General features: G+C 39.2%; 1 protein-coding gene, 1 long non-coding RNA gene and 1 pseudogene across 3 annotated transcripts; 1 reads left to right on the top strand and 2 right to left on the bottom strand.

Moving 5' to 3' along the window:
* Positions 1-6,977: 6,977 nt before the first annotated feature.
* On the top strand, positions 6,978-9,019 carry LOC146498947 (uncharacterized). The gene is made up of 3 exons (XM_085138280.1): positions 6,978-7,328; positions 7,565-7,869; positions 8,007-9,019. The coding sequence occupies exons 1-3, from the start codon at positions 7,002-7,004 to the stop codon at positions 8,638-8,640; spliced, it is 1,266 nt and encodes a 421-aa protein (XP_084994406.1). The 5' UTR covers positions 6,978-7,001; the 3' UTR covers positions 8,641-9,019.
* A 334-nt stretch (positions 9,020-9,353) lies between these two features.
* On the bottom strand, positions 9,354-10,952 carry LOC146498946 (uncharacterized; annotated as a pseudogene). Its single transcript, XR_014870269.1, has 2 exons — positions 10,688-10,952; positions 9,354-10,539 (listed from the first exon to the last, which is right to left on the bottom strand). The product of XR_014870269.1 is annotated as an uncharacterized LOC146498946 (transcript).
* A 1,762-nt stretch (positions 10,953-12,714) lies between these two features.
* On the bottom strand, positions 12,715-14,245 carry LOC146498945 (uncharacterized). Its single transcript, XR_014870357.1, has 2 exons — positions 14,040-14,245; positions 12,715-13,524 (listed from the first exon to the last, which is right to left on the bottom strand). It is a non-coding gene; the product is annotated as an uncharacterized LOC146498945 (long non-coding RNA).
* Between the last annotated feature and the right edge of the window lie 2,447 nt (positions 14,246-16,692).

Genomic DNA, 16,692 nt, shown 5'->3' with positions numbered 1-16,692 from the left:
ACAGCAGGTCAGAGTGAAAATGTGATTATTGTGACCAAATAGTATCTAATGTTGGTTTTTCCTCTGTTATTGCCCACAATTTTTAGCTGCCAAGCAATGTAGGACGCCACCACGTCTTTCAGATGGACGGACCAAAACAGCGCCTAGAAACACGTACAGACACAATGAAAAGGTTGAATATGTGTGTGACAGAGACTACGGCATGGAGGGTGGGCCGTTCAAAACCTGTGTCGATGGTGATTGGGTTGGAGAGATGAGATGCCGCCGTGAGTTAAATTTCCCTTTTGTTGCACACAAAGTTTTTAAATATGTTCTAAGTAAACAAACAGCCAGTGGAGGGACGCTGGAACCAGTTTGAGAAGTTTAGTAAATCTGAGAAGTTGGTTAAGTGTGACGTTGAAAAGTTGTTTTCACTAACACAGACAGTAGCTCAAAACTGTTTGAAATGTGGTGCATTTAAGATTATACCTGAACACACCACAATGTAGACTTCAGGGTTAGTTGCAGTTATATCATTAAATAATAATAATATTAATACGAACAAGAAGAATTAGTTTTTATAGAAACCTCTGTAATTACCCACCATCCCCAAACTGTGCTGCAGCTCTGAGAACATCACAATGGCTTCAGTTCTTAAGTGGATGGGTTTCACTTGTTCACCACCCACTACTTCTCCTAGATACACTATTGCAGTCTGCCCAAAGTCACACTTTGAGAGATTTAATGTCAGGTTTGCTTTTCCACTATTTCAGTGTTTTTAAGTGGCCCTCTATCATTGCCACAGACATCACACATTTCATCACCAGTTAACATGGGTTACATGGAAGAACAGGGAAATACAACATGCTATGGACATGTCAGAGGAAATGTGAGAACCTGATGAGCGCACACGAACCACAGAAGAGTTTGAACTTAAAAAAAAAGTTTTTTCACAATAAAATGATTAAAACAATTAAAAGGATAGGATCTGTAAGATGTGGGAGAGGGCAGTAGATGAATATATCAAAGAAGCAGATCATTTCAACAGCAACATGAGTTTGATACCAGTACAACACAGTTTATCATTAGTTACAAAGATTGCTGACCGCTTTCTAAGCATAACAGAACTACATATATAGGATGACAAAGCAGTCTTAAAGGCTGTGATCTGCACTCGGATTGCATGATGAATACTTCACCTGAAATGTAAAATAATATGTGACGGTATATGAACATAAAAACGTGACTAAAAAATTATTGTGACTAAATGTTGTCTAAACTTTTTTTTTCTCTATTGCTCACACTTTTGCAGCTGCGCAGGGTTGTGGGAGGCCACCACCTCTTTCAGATGGAGACACCAAAACAAGTACTAAACAGCTGTACCAACATAATGACAAGGTTGAATATATCTGTCAGCGTTATTACATCATGGAGGGTGGACCGTTCAAAACATGTAATGACGGTGAATGGACTGGAGAGATTACATGCCTCCGTAAGTAAAAGTTTTCATTTCATTTCATTCTGTGAAGATACAAGTAAAAAGTCATTTTGGTTTCTGTTTTTTTAATTTTGTTTAATTCCAGAGGTGTGATCGATATTTACAAAAATATACACGACTGCTTGTGAGCCTCTCAAGATGAGAAACTATTTATAAAATATGAAATTAAATATGTTACTCACAAACAGTGAATGCATTGCTTTGTTAAAGCCCTTCAATAAACATCTTAAATGTTCAGTTTAAAATCCACTGTGGTGGTGTACACTAAAAACATTTAAAATACAGACAAAAACATTCATTTGTGACAAAAAGTCCAGAACCCTTTACTGTTAAGCTGAATTTTGGAAATTTGTCAAAAAAAAGCAAGACTGGATTTTTGAGAACTTAATGTCATAGATCAAAAACTTCCAAAGGCTGTATCTATCAAATATGATACACTAGGTATCGGGGGGATAAAACGCTTTGAGGCATGTTGTGTTTGACATAAGAAATCACCAGGTACAAAATCATTTCTCACTGTGTGGATAGTAGGGTCTGAGGTTTACTAAAAAACATATTTTATGTTTGATGAGATGAGCATCAAGTAAGAAATTCTTTAATTGTTTTTTCTGTTGACTTCAGGTAATTCTAAACAATAGTCATGATGACGTTGAATTGTGGTACAGGGCCCTGCTGTAATTTTTTTATCTGGGTTTTTAGGCCAGTAAGATCAGTTGGTCTGAAATGTTTCTAAGACTCAAATTATGGATATATTTAGTAAATAATAAAGTTTTCAAATCAGTTCTAATATAAAAAGCAGCTAGTGAATGGACGCTGGAACCAGTGAATGAGCTGTCTCCTTCAAAAACCTGTTAACATCCCAGCTGCTGATTCTAGTAATAATCTAGTAAAAAACATGTAGTTGTTACATTTGGTGAAGCTGTATATATGGAGATTTTTTTTTTATTTTAGATTTTTTCAAAGTTCAAAGAGCATGACTGAAGTATTTATGATACTGTGTGTGGTTCAAACCTCAGAACTGTGTTAAGTATTGGAGTGAAAGGTGCAAGCAGGAATTCTGATTAATTATTAATTCTTCATTTAACAAAGTGTGCAGTCTAGAGATATAATAACAGCATATTGATTCAAATGAATATTTGGTCTGAAAAACAAATGATCATTTCTGATGAAGGTTATTCTATAACATTTGACCAATGAACTGCAATTCAAAACCTTTGGGACAAAGCTCAATTCAAACTGACAGCAATAAATAACAATAAATAAATAATAATAAAGTTAATTCTAGCAGCAAGATATGAAATCAAATCACAATTTAAAATCAACAAGTGATCCAGATTCCTGAAATTCTGTATGTTTATCTAAAAGAAATAACAGAAACTAGTTTACTTATTTGGAGAATGAGTAAAATTAATGAGTAGGTTTACATTGAAATGTGACTTCCAAGATTCAAGATTCCTTATTTGTTGCATGCATAGTTATACGAGTACAACACGCAGAAATGTATCCTGACACGCTTCTCGACTATGTAAAAAGAGAGAGAGTAGATTATGTACATGCAAAAAGAGAGAACATATATACATATAACCATAAAAGTGAATTAAATAAAATAAGACAATCTGGAAATTTCAAATTGAAACATCTGAAAAGTGTACATTGTGCAGGTGGGTATTAAAGTGTCTAGTACTGTAGTGAGGCTGAGAGGAGTCAGGCTCGGATGGACAGGACTTCAGCATGTAAAATAGTCACAGAAATATTACATAAAATTAACAGTGAATGTAATCACCCCACAAGAGCAACAGCAACAGTAGATCATCTGTGTATCATTCCAGCGTTTGACCACAATTTAGAATTAGGCAGGAGAAAATAAATTTTATTTGTAGCCACAGAGTCCTTTACAGAACACAATATTCTGTACATTCATGTATTTTACTAACATTAAAATACTATTTATATTTTATGTCTTACAGAACCCTGCACTGTGAATAGAGGTGACATGAACAGACATAATATTCAGTTCAAATATATAAGAGATGATAAACTGTATTTAGAACATAATGATGAAATTGAGTTTAGGTGTACCAGTGGACACAGAGATGTTGGGACAGTGAGAATGCGTCAGAAGTGTGAAAATGGTGTGATACATTTGCCGACTTGCCAGTAATGCTTTTGTGTACAAGACTATATAAACACGAGTACACCAATGTGTCAATAATTGAAGAGCAGAATAAAGAATTAGACCAGTAAAGTACCAGTGCTGTTTGTGGTTATTTCAATAAAATGTAATAAATGCTGACTGAGTCTGTTTTCAGCTTCTATGTGTTTTCTCAGGGAAATCAATCTCGCATAAATCTTCTACCACAAATACAGAACAAATATACAGAATTTGGCTTTATTATTTAATAAAGGTTGCCAAGCAACTGAATGTTGAATACTGACGACACCAAAACAGGTAGGATCTTGTTAGCTTCACAGTTGTTGTTTTTTTCTAGTTAAGCAAGGACACTAGAAGCGTAAGACAGTTTCTGGGAGCAGTTGACAAATTTGAATACATTTCCAAAGGTTTCCTACATTGTGATGGTGTTTGATAACAAATCTGCTTCCCACACATATTTCAGCGAAGAAAATCTTTCCTCTGTGGATGAAGTTGCAATAACACTGAGAAATATTTCTGCAGCCTCTTCTGGCTGAAAAAGTTATCAAATGCTCTGCATAAAAGTTGTACTTGACTGATGTTTGTTTAATCATAAAACCTGGTGTTCTTTCTGTAGTTGCTAAGACTTTTCTCTTTCATTGCATGTATAATCATTGAGACAATAAAACCTGACATGTACTTCCCTCAATAATGCAATCTGTTGTCTGTTATTCTTTGGTGCTGTAGAAGAAAAACTCATTTCAGGAATTTTGAATTTAACAATTCGTCCAGTCCAACTGAGGATTTGTTCCTACAGTCAAATACAACCCATACGAGCATTTGCAAAAACAGCACACCTACAGATTGGTTTAAGTTATATCTTTCTAATAGGTCTTTCTCGGTCAATTTCGGCCCGTGTTTCTCCTCTGCTGCACCTGTCTCCTGCGGCGTGCCTCAAGGATCTGTCCTTGGCCCCCTGCTCTTCTCACTGTATATGCTCCCCTTAGGCGCAATCTTTGAGAAGTACATCACTGCACATCATTGTTATGCTGACGACATACAGATCTACTTCGAATTAACTGATGATTCTGCTATGTCTTTGCACGGTTTTCGTGAGTGCATGCGAGAGGTAAAAAACTGGCACGCAGGTAACTCTTATCCTAAACGACAGGAAAACTGAAATCATTGTGTTTGACAGTAGTATCCCCCTTGGGCAACTCCGTGATGCCTTCGGTTCCTTTGATAGTTTCCTCACCGACACTGTTAGTGACCTGGGTGTGTTTTTGGATAGCTCTTTTAAATTTGACAAACAAGTGTCTGTTGTTGTCAAATCTTGCTTCTATCAATTGCATCTTATTAGCAAAGCCAGACATTAGAGAGCTGGAAAGCTTATCCACCCCTTCGTGACATCTAAGTTGGATTATTGCAACTCCCTTTACTTTGGTCTTAACTCTACTCTCCTCCATAGACTGCAAAATGTTCAGAATGCCACTGCTCGTCTCCTTACTGGTAGTGAGCGGCGTGTCTCTATCACCCCTGTCCTCGCCGACCTGCATTGGCTTCCCGTTAAGTATTGCATTGAATTCAAAATTCTGCTGCTCACCTTCCGAATTATTAACAATATAGCTCCAAGCTACCTCATTGAGCTCCTTAGATTACACACCCCTACTAGAGCACTAAGATCATCTTCCCAGTCACTTTTGGTATATCCGAGATCCCAGCTGAAGACTAGAGGTGACCCAGCGTTTGCCTTGGCTGCACCCGATCTATGGAATAACCTGCCCATCGCTATCCGCGAGTCTCAAATCACGGTAAAAAACCCACTTATTTAGCCTCGCCTTTTCTACCAGTTAATGAATGTTTGTTAGTTAGTTTAATGCTTATTTCTATCTTCAGTCTAGTCTTAACGACGTTTAATCACGTTTAAAATTTTTGATTGTTTTATCCTTTACACATATTGTTCTTTTATGCTTTTATATGCATTTCTTTTGCTTCTGTGTTTTTAATGCCATTTAACATGCTAGCATGGTGGTACTTTGCCATAGCCTTCATCCTCCCTGTTACTTCATCTTACCCTCTTGTATGTTAAGCACTTTGGTACACCACTGGTTTTAAATGTGCTATTTAAATACAGTTTGTTGTTCTTGTTCTTGTTGTACAGGTGGCAGACCCAACACAACAAGATATCATGTGATGACCGATAAATAGTACTTCACTTTAAGAGCATTTGTATTTCATGTCAATAGTCCCTAAAGACTACACTGAGATCAGATAGTGTGTCATTTTATGACCAACCTTTTATTAACAGCACATAACTAAAAGCCCTGAGCAGAAACAGAAAAAATAAACTTTTAAAGATGGGCCTCAATTTTTGTTTTTAGCTTCCAGCTTGTATTTATTTATGGGGTTAATTTATGTTTGATTAAACATAACATTTGTATTAAATTAAATTAAGAATAAACAGTTATCATATTCAGTTCCAAAAAAAATCTGGCCATAAGTACTGGAATACCACTAACTCCACATCAAAAACTTACCAATAAACGCCAAACAGAATCTAAAGTCTGCAAATTATTTTCTAGTTCAAACTTACTTAAATATTTTATAATTTATAGAGAGGTGTTGTTAAACATGTCAGTGTCACAGAAGCATGGCAGACCTAACCACATTGTCACACCCAAACACACTTTATTTCTTGTTTACTGTTCTTACAATAGCTGCCAGCCAGACACATCCACAACAGCTACAGCAGGACCCAGTACAGACTTTAGGCCGGCGAGGTGTGATTGAGGTGCCGCTTATGTGGACTGGAATTCTTATTCTGTCAGTGGGTCCAGATTTTATGAGCACAGAAGAACAAACAGGTAAGTTGAGGTCACAGAGCCAAACTATTAACAGAGATTCAAAGGAGTCAACTAATTATTTCCATTTTAACAATCAGGTGTCACATGACGATTACTATAACTTTCTAATGTGATGATGTTGTCTCTTGTTGCTGTCCCTGGCTCTCTTTCTCTCTCTTCCCCTCCCACTCTGTTCCTGTACTACTGCCAGTGTAACTACCCCCACCCCCCCCCCCTGCTCAGCGCAAGCGCAAGGCTCATGTTAGTAAAAGTGTTTAATACGTAGTCGTTTATTGATACCTGTGCTAATATATGCTAAGCTATCCGTTCATACCATTGACTGTAGAAAAGATGGACGACGCGACCCCACCCCAAGCCAAAATACCCCGCTTGTGGAGGCTGCCATCTTGCAAATTTGGAGCCAGAGTCTGCGCAATAGGGCTTTGGAGTTGACGTAACCCCGCAATGCATTATGGGAGCGCAGTGCCATTTTCGGGGTCTACGAATCCAAAGCCCTATTCACTTTGCTGGAACGCCGACGACAAGAATCATGCTTAAAAGCAGCTCAAAAGAAAACGGACGGTATAGAGACCGATTGCGGCCAGAGGCGAAGCAGCAGCACTTGAAAAAATTAGAGTGCATCGCAAATCTGGACCCATATAAAATACGGCAGTGGAGTAAAGACCCAGACGACTTACCGCCACTGTCCTACCCCGATGTCTTCGCCTATCTTGTTTGTGGAGTAAGCGCCTACACAGCGAACCAGTTCCGAAATTACAAGTCACTGGAGGCGCACATCCAATTTACCAACGGCTGGGTGCAAGATTTGGGTATTTTCAAGCCGCCAAACTCTGAGTACGTCGTCATTCATACCAAGGTAAGTCAGCTGAAGCGCATCAAGTGTAATAGCCATTTTCCACCCCCCACCATAATTAATGTTATACATTTATCATCGAACTGCTAAAATATCGTTATCATATCATGTGCCCATAATTGTAAAGTAGATGCAAATTAACACATTGATAATTGGGCAAATTATTAACGCCAGTTGGTGTCCTCCCTGTCTCATTTCATTTATTGTCTTTACATCAACCTTGTCCTTGTATGTTACAGGTACTGCACTCCCAAAGATTGAATGAACCTGCATTACGACCATTGGTAATTGTAAGCACCACGGGGAAGGTCGAAGCTGCACACTGCACCTGTATGGCCGGAGTTGCTGAGACCTGCACCCATGTCGCTGCACTTCTATTTAAAGTGGAGGCAACAGTGAGGATCCGTGGCACAAAGACTGTCACAGATGAACCAGCCTACTGGGTTTTGCCGGGGAACACAACCAAGATACAGCCAGAGGTTGGCCATAACATTGACTTTTCATCTTCAGCAGCACAAAAAAAGACTCTTGATGAAAATATGTGGTGAAAGGCAGAAGAAGCCGTCCTTCAAAAAGAAAGATTCCTTCTGCTACGTTTGAGGAGTTGTCACCAGTGTTAGACACACTTCAAAAACACAATGGTATGTGTGGCGTGCTGGGAGAATCACAGCTTCGATGATGCACGCCTGTGTTTGCCACCACTGTAGAAAAACCCGCCATTACTGTGGTTAATCGTGTTTGCTACCCTGTTAACTCTGTCAGTAATGTGCAAACAACTTGGGGACTGGAGCATGAACAGGACGCTCGACACGCCTACACCCAGAAAATGTCAACATGTCACAAAAACCTACAGGTCCGTATCTTTGGTTTTCTTTTGAACACGGGTTTTCCTGAAGTAGGAGCATCTCCTGACGGACTAACCACATGTGACTGTTGTGGGAAGGGGTGCCTGGAAATCAAATGTCCATTTAAATACCAATGTGACAGCATTCAGCAAGCATTGGACGCACATGACAAAGACTTCTGCCTCGAGTTGACAGCAAATGGAATTAACTTGAAGAAGACACATCATTTTTACTCACAAGTGCAAACACAGGTCTTTGTGGCCAACGCAAAGCACTGTGACCTGGTGGTATGGACACAAAAAGACATGGTAGTCATATGCATCTTCCCTGATGTGCACTTCTGGGAATCACATTTAAGGAAAGCTCAGGAGTTCTTTCAGAAGGTGTGCCTTCCTGAACTTTTAGGAAAACATTTCTCTAAGCGAAATGCAGCCGCGAGTGGTCACAAAGTTTTTCCTTCTGGTGTCTAGTTTTCTGTCAGAAGTGCATTGAAATATGTATAACTTGATTTCAAACCTGCAGCACTTACCATGTAACAATTGTCAAACTGTAAAATAAAGAGTGAAATACAGTTATTTGTTATCTTGCTTTTATTATAACGTCATTTTAGTGAAACAGGTACAGAAATGGTTACATAACGTAATGTCAGTGTGTTCATACAATAACACATAAAAAAAAAAGGTTTTACTAGTACTATGTCTTCAGAGACATACTGAGAGTTTTCACAATTATTAATTAACAAGTACAAGTCTCATGTGTGCCTGGTTTCACTACCACACTAGGGCACATGTTAACCAAAACACAACACACCCTCACAATTTTATCAATGAAGGTAACGTCTTCACCCTCACATGTGTATAGGAATTTCTTTTACCTAGGTATTTAATCGCATTATGTTATTGTATTAACATGTCTGACACTCATACTTGAGACAAATGGTAGGGGGTGTAGCAAAGATGTTGGGGAAACAGGAACTCCAGAGGACCAGTCTTTTGTCTCTTGAGGACTCTGGGAAGTAGCAAGGGAGTGTGAACCTTAAGGTGTGAAACAGCTGTGTACTGCCTTTGTTCCTGAAGAAGGTATTTAACTGAGAGCCATGCTAGGCTCAGTGAGAACTCTGCTGACCGTCTGTCCCGTGGCCATGGAGGGCTCCACAAGCTTGTTTGTATGTTGTGTGCATGGATTAAAGAATGTTAGCTACCGCTCGTCTGCAGGCTTTATTTAAGTGGAAAACTTCCACAACACATGGAAGAAGAGAACGGATTGGCATGGTGGTATGTAGCATTTTGAACTTGTTGCACAAACTGCCAATTACTCGCTCGACATGGATTCTTAGGTGTGCAATGGCTCGTGTATTTTCTATGTCCTTGGCATCTAGTTGACAGAAGCCCCTTGTAAATGCTGGGATCTTAACCTCCGCACACATCATTCCCACCGCATCTCTGATGTCAAAGCCTCTGTCAAAACTACATCCCCTGGTAACAGCTTGTTAAGTATTCCACATTGCTCTGTGATGTGTTTATCTGATGCACGGCCCCCCCACCCCTTAGAAATGAATGAAATTGAACCTTGCGGAGTAATCCCGATCAGGTATTTCATGGTGTGTGTACCCTCGTAGTGTGAGTACATTTGAGCACGAGCCTTTAAATTAGATGGTCGTTCTGTACGAATTTCAAAACAGTCTACAATGATGGCTACCCGATTTCCAAAAGTTTCCGTAAATTGTGGAGGCATTGTTGCTTGCAAACAGTGCCTCTCTGGCCAGTGTACAAGTAATCCAAAGCGAGCATACAAAACGTCTATCAGCGTTGTATCAGCAAAGATAGAAGAAAGAGTTTTGTGGGAGACATTGAATAGATAACAAAGATGCTGAACAGGAAGATCAAGTCTAAGTCGCATAAGTGTGAGTAAAAGCATTTGGAAATGCGACAGTTTCTTTGATGCTGGTAGGAAAGCTTTTACATTCTCGAACACGGACATAAAAATAGCAAAACAAGTAAAACCAGTGTAATATTTCACTTTTTCCGTATCATCCTTTAAAAAGTTTTCATTCAGCTCTGTCTTGTCCAACTTTGATTTAAGCTTTCTGTTCTCCTCCAGCAGCCGGTTTATTTCTGCTCTGCTCTGTACACAGCGCACACAATCATTTGTCAGTCTTTGATCTTCTGTCTGTTTCTCTCTGATATCACTGTTTTCTGCATCTGCACCCGTTACCTCTGCTTCTACTTGTCCAAGACAAATTTGGCCCTCAGCCAAAATAACAAGGTTGTTATGGAGTTGCTCTTCTGTGGTGTCCATCTCTGGCTGCTCTTCTGTGGTAACTTCTGCTGGGGCTTCACCTTCACATTCTGCAGCTCCATTGTGAAAGCCTGTCCAATAAAAAGAGTGCAAATACACAAGGGAATTTTAAAATGGTTTATACATTAAGGCAGTATGAATACTCAAATGTTTGTGTTAATTGACTAAGATCAACTTTTAAAATAAGAGATTGTGGTTGGGGGTGCGGTTGTTGTTTACCTCCTACTAGTGCTTTTTTTTGTTGCCGTTGTGTTCGCCTCCTGTGACGGTCTGAATGTGATGTTCGGATTTCGGAGTGCCCCATGTGTAGCATTGGTACCCAGTCTGGATTTGTTTGATCCATTTCATAGGCAGGCTTCCCTACAGTTGTGCAAAAGAATTAGCGAATCTTTACATAGCACATATGTCTGCAAAGTCACTCCATTCATGTTTGATCGCAATTTCTATAACTTCCGAGACCACCAACGATAATATTATTCAGCTATAAAGTTTGATATGAACATATCTAGCACTTACAAGTGATATGGGGAGATGGAACAGAACTTGATATCAGCTCGTCTCACGGCTGCTATCCAGGCTCGAAACCTTCGTTTGGTAACATCCGATACATGAGCTCCTTGATATTGCTTCCAGGTTGGGAAAGCATAAAAAGACAACCCAAGCTTATTCCCGTGCCGATCGTAAGATCGAACATTGCAGCCGACCACACAGCAAGTACGAACCATGGCTGTGCTTTCGCTCCTTCGTCGCTTGCTCTTAGACCCCGAAAATGGCGGATCAGGCCAAAATCCTTTCCACGCCCACCCCCGTGACATCACGCTCCAAAGCCCTTGTGACTTGAGGTGGAGCGACTGTGTAACGCTCCCGCCCACACACCCGCTGGACGTGACCGCAAACACGCCCCCCTACACTTTTTACATAGCCCGGCTGCTCGAGTTTTTTTGCTGGTTTACCGCGACTGACGACTCGTTTATTTAAGGTAAATAGAACCATGTCACTGTTATAAAAAAGACACACAGCTCATCATCTTATAGTTCTAAAATCACTCTGTTGTTAATTCATTAGCTAGATTAGCCGCTAGCATATACACTGGCTGTATCCCAATTCAGGGTCTGCAGCCTTAAAGGCCGCATTTTAAGGCCGATTACGTCACCGCGACGCGACGAAGGCTGTCCCAATTCAAAGGCTGCTCGAAATGCGGCCCTCAAATGCGTCCTTCATTTCCCTGAATTTTAAGGACGTGGCGGTGTAGACTTCGTGGCCCAACATATCCCAGAATGCATTGCGTGGTGGTGGGTGTGGATAATTTTGCCGAAAAAAACGGCGGATGAGGGGCGCCGGAAGACTAAACTTTAAGTAAGTACTGAATATTATGTCACTTATTTATGTGCAAATGTTTAATAACGAAGAACATTAAAACATTACTGTTGGCCACATGTCGGCAAAGTTATGTGACATTAGTGACGTTTGTACAAACTTGGTTTTAAAGCCTTTACTTTAAAATATACGCCGTTCAATAGCTGAGCTTAATCTTACAGAGAATGATCAAAGCTCATGTAGAAACAAACAAACAAATGAACAAAAGATTTTCTCCTTCATTTCTGTCAAACAAAGCTGTATGAAACGTTTCCAGCTGTTAGTATCATGGTTGCTAGGCAACCTGGGCAGCGCAACGGAGGTTAGACCGTCCCATTTCACAAGCCTCGCACTTCCGGCCTTAGCGGTCTTTAAGTACGCGGTCCTTGAGGATCGTTGAGGCTGCGTACTTTAAGGCTGCAGACCCTGAATTGGGATACAGCCACTGTGTTAGAGGCTTGTTGCTAGCTAGTTAGCGATGCTACACACCTGCTACTCTAATAATCTGTGTTATTGAAGGATTCAGCACTTCTTGTGTTTTTTTTAATCTACTTTTAGACAGCGACGAGATCAGCTGCACACTCTACAGAGGCCCAGAGTTACTGTTAATATCAAAAATATAATGCTGTCCTTTGAGATTTTAACATAAGACTGAGTGTAATGGATCTAAAACTGTTTAAATCTCTACAGCCTGGTAACATGGAGACTTTAAAAACATCAGCAGAACGTTTCAGTAGTGTAGTCTAATTTGTTCTTTTCATTTAATAATAGAGTCCATATTATATCAACAGCTACATTCACCCTGGAGAGAAACTAGTGAGGGAGACCATCAGGACCAAGCTGGGTTTCCTGGGTCCAGAGGTTTGGAGAAACTTCTTCCCTTTCTTTCATCACAGCTGTCCTGTGCCATAAGTTCTGTTAACCCGCTGTAAGAGGCATCATTTAAGAAACAACAGGAAGACTGAAGCTCATGGCATTGATCAAGCAGGACTCATGATCTTCACCAGCAGCTCCCTCACAGGGAAATCTTCAGCACTCCTCCGTAGGCCCGCCCCAGGAGATGGATAAACCCAGCATTTCATCAACACTGTGATGAGACCTTTGGTTTGTGTAATGTTATAAATACTCAGATACTCCCCAGAGGCTCCGGACTTTTACATAAAGATATTATATTCAGTCCTGTAGAAAGTTATATATTTAAAAATATGTGATCCTCTCTGGTTACTCCGGTATGAATAACTCTGAATCACTTTATGATAAATAACACACTATCTGCAAAAAACTGTGAAAGAATTCCAGATGACAAGTTTGTAGTTCAACATACAAGTGACGACCTTTGACCTTCATCAGGTTTTATTTAATTGTGTTAGAGAAAATCTCATATGCTCTTCGTGCAGCTGAGTACATCAAGTGTTTAAAACGGAAGCTGTGCAGGTCTGAGATCAGCAGCTTTGTGAAACACCAAACTGAGGTCCTGTTAATGCTGATATATAGTGACACAGTTACATGAGTGATTAATCCTTTTGTTTTTTTGTCTTTAACTTTATCAATAAAACAGCTGCAGCTTTCACTACAGCACGTGTGGTACTTTAACCTTTGTACTGTTTCCATCAGTTCATTTTGCAGTTAACATGTGAACATGTTGGATGATCTGTCTGCTGTCACTGGGTGGTGCTGAGGACTGAATCGGAGGGCAGCTCCTGTAATCACAAAGACAACAGAACCATCAAACTCAGATATAAATTTTATCCCTCAATATTGAAATAAAGCTGATTCTTCTGTCCTCACACACTCAGGATCTGAAGTTCTTCGCTTACATTTTTTTCAGTATTACAGTACACTAATCCATAGTTCCTGATTAATGAGGAGTTACTGAAGTACAAGCTTTAAAAAAAAAATGGTTACTGTCTTTACAGATGTGGCAAGAGACTGAAAACATGCTGTTGTTTGCACATATTTAATATTCAGCTCTGCACAGGAGCTGAAGCAGGGTGCAACCTGTTGCTTTATACAGTATAATACTTGTAATAAAAGTACAGTAACAGTAATTAGTGACTGAGCAGCCCGGGGCGTTTCTCCTGATTTCTTTAGTAAATTCATTCACCTGCACAGCTAAACGAACCCTGACAGCCGAGTGCTCATCTTAGCTAGCTAGGTCTCAGGAGCTAGCTAAGGACGGTAGTTAAGGATTAGCTTACAAACACGTTTAACTTACTGAAAAAGTGCAGCGGGGCCTCGGGTCCTTCTGTCGGGTAGTCCAGTTTACTGAAGAACACCTCAGGCTGTCAGGTTAAAACACTCGGTCGTGTTTTCGTAGCGTAAACGCTGTTCCTCCTCTCAGAGCCTACGCTCTATCTGCTATTCGCGAACAGAGATACGCAAGTTTCTCCGTGACTGCAGCTGTCAGTCAAAGCTCTTATGATGACGTGGTGTGATACTCGAAAGGTCGGGTAGTGACAACAAGGTCTGCGCTTAATTAATCTGCGCTCGATTACTCTTGAACCGGAACCGGATGTAAGTCCCAAAAAACTGAATTTTGGAACTGAAATTGAATTGTAGAACTGAAACTGAATGGTGAGAAGTGGATCTGAACTTATTCGAGAGCTACATTTTTAAAGGATAAAATAAATTAATTTTCAAAATATAAAATTCAATTTCAATTTAGTGATGATCATTTTCAAACCAATAAATTTAATTTCAAATTAGGCTAATTCATATTCAGTTTTTAAAAGCTTTTATTCAAGTTACAATTCAGATTCAATCCGAGCAATTCAAATTCAAATTTAACTTATTCAATTTCAGTTTCTGATGGCACAGATTTCTGCCCATAGGCGGCCGCTACTTAGTTTTAATATTACTCTTATTACTCTTTCTGGGTCACAAAATAAACTTTTAAGATATTTTCAGGCAAGAATGTAGCTGTGTAAACTTCAAATATTTTCTCGGTTTTTTAAGACATCACATATTTGCAAAGAGCTCTGACGTTTTCGGAGAAGTCTGTTACCCACCAGCTCGATAGCTAGGCGGTTCACTAGAGTACGTGAGAACAGGTTGTCGCTACTCAGGTTAAACATGATATATAGGTCACTTAGATAACCTAAAAATGTTATTGTTTGGTTTTTTTCAATGTTTTATTTGTTAGTGAGTAAATCGGTTTGGCTGAGATTACAGTTGAATAAACGTCATACGGAAAACTGATTAAACAGAAGTGTGACATGATTGAGAATTTGCGCCAGTGTCCTGTTATTTTTTTAAAAGTAAGGAGCAGACAGCTGAACTCCACCGAGACAGCTGGTGACACAAATCTGAAGGCTAGACCATCCAATTTCACAGCCGCTCACTTCCGGTCTATCCGGCCTTCAGAGGATCCGGCCCACGTAGACCGCGAAGGCCAGGTCCGCAGGAAGATGCAGCCCCTGAATTTGGACACCCCTTCTTTCTTTCTCAACTATATAGTGCTGCGAAAATGTTTTTGTCCCTTCCTGATTTTTTGCATATTTGTCACACTTACATGTTTCAGACAATCAAACAAATTTTAATATTAGACAAATATAACAAGAGTAAATGCAAAACACAGTTGTTAAATTATCTTTTTTTTATTAAGGGAAAATTCCTCCAAACTTGTGTGAAAAATTCATTGCATTCAAATTCATTAGAAAAATAAATGAGACAAACTACAAATTCTAATTATGATTTCTGATCTCACAACTATTTTTGGCAAAATTTATTACAGTATAATACTGAAGTCATAATAAGCGCTCCTAATCTGGGACATGATATTACCAAATCTATACAACAATTCTTACATCAGATGAATTGAAGGGTAAATGGAAATGGTTATGGAAAGAGATGTGAGTTTGACCATTTTTGCTGTTTTTAGGTTGAACATAATTGCAAATATGGAGTGGATCACTAGAGACAAATGTTTGCTGACAATCTGTATTCACTCCTTCTTTACTTCTGATTTCATTTCCATTAAAAGACAGAAAACATTTGTCTCTTTATTGAGTTGTTCCTGTCACTACACACACAAAACAAATCTCTTATATACTGACTGCCTCGGGACACAACACAACATTACTGACGTGCAGTTGTTTCCAAGTCTGGCCTCTTATCTTGTATGAGTTTAGGTCGAACTGAACATGTATATTTGAGTTATAACCAAGTCGTGTCCAATGGCAAAACATCAAAATTAGAAAATGATTCACAATTTACCATCACAAATGTTTTAGACCAACCAAATGTGACATTAATTTCTTCTTTAGAGGGAACTTGTTAAGTACAAAAGCTGAAAAAGGTTAGATTTACATTACAATTCAAATCAAAATGACTGAAGATGAAGGAAAGGACAAAACTGTATGGACATTTCATTCACGAGAGTTACTTGAGTTTTCATTAATTTTTCAAAAGACTACATCATTTCAACATTACTTTGTCCTCTCTGTCTCTTCTTGTTTTGAATGCTATAAATTAATATATGAATTAATAGACAAACAACCTTTTTATACTTTCCTACATATGCATAAAATCAAACCAATGTTTTCTGGAGCAAACACAAAACACAGGAAAACATGTGTTAAAGAGTGAAAACATTGAGCACTGGCCTACTGGTCTTACGTTTCTTGGAACAAAGTGGTGCTGGCAGGGACATGTTTTTGAACTTTCTGTTTACTTTTTCTGTAAAGTATGCTGACAAGAAGTAGAATAAATAGCATGAGGCCATATTAAGAAATGAAGGCAAATCCTGCATTGCTCAACAGCTACATTTTGTTTTAGTAGTTTGCAAGAGGTCAGAGTTCATCACTGTTGACTTCGACTGCAGTTCTCTCCTTTCTTACAAAATTATCCAAGTTTTCCCAGTTTGTTCC

This window comes from Neolamprologus multifasciatus, chromosome 17, assembly GCF_963576455.1.
Source record: "Neolamprologus multifasciatus chromosome 17, fNeoMul1.2, whole genome shotgun sequence".
NCBI lineage: Eukaryota > Metazoa > Chordata > Actinopteri > Cichliformes > Cichlidae > Neolamprologus > Neolamprologus multifasciatus.
This window is presented reverse-complemented; position numbering and strand designations above follow the sequence as displayed.

What these genes read in the sequence shown, in the direction of transcription:
- LOC146498947 (XM_085138280.1), top strand. Translation starts at nt 7,002, where the DNA reads ATGCTTAAAAGCAGCTCAAAAGAAAACGGACGGTATAGAGACCGATTG. An exon ending in ACGTCGTCATTCATACCAAG is followed by an intron (nt 7,329 to 7,564) that starts GTAAGTCAGCTG and finishes TGTATGTTACAG; the next exon opens with GTACTGCACTCCCAAAGATT. An exon ending in ACTCTTGATGAAAATATGTG is followed by an intron (nt 7,870 to 8,006) that starts GTGAAAGGCAGA and finishes GCTTCGATGATG; the next exon opens with CACGCCTGTGTTTGCCACCA.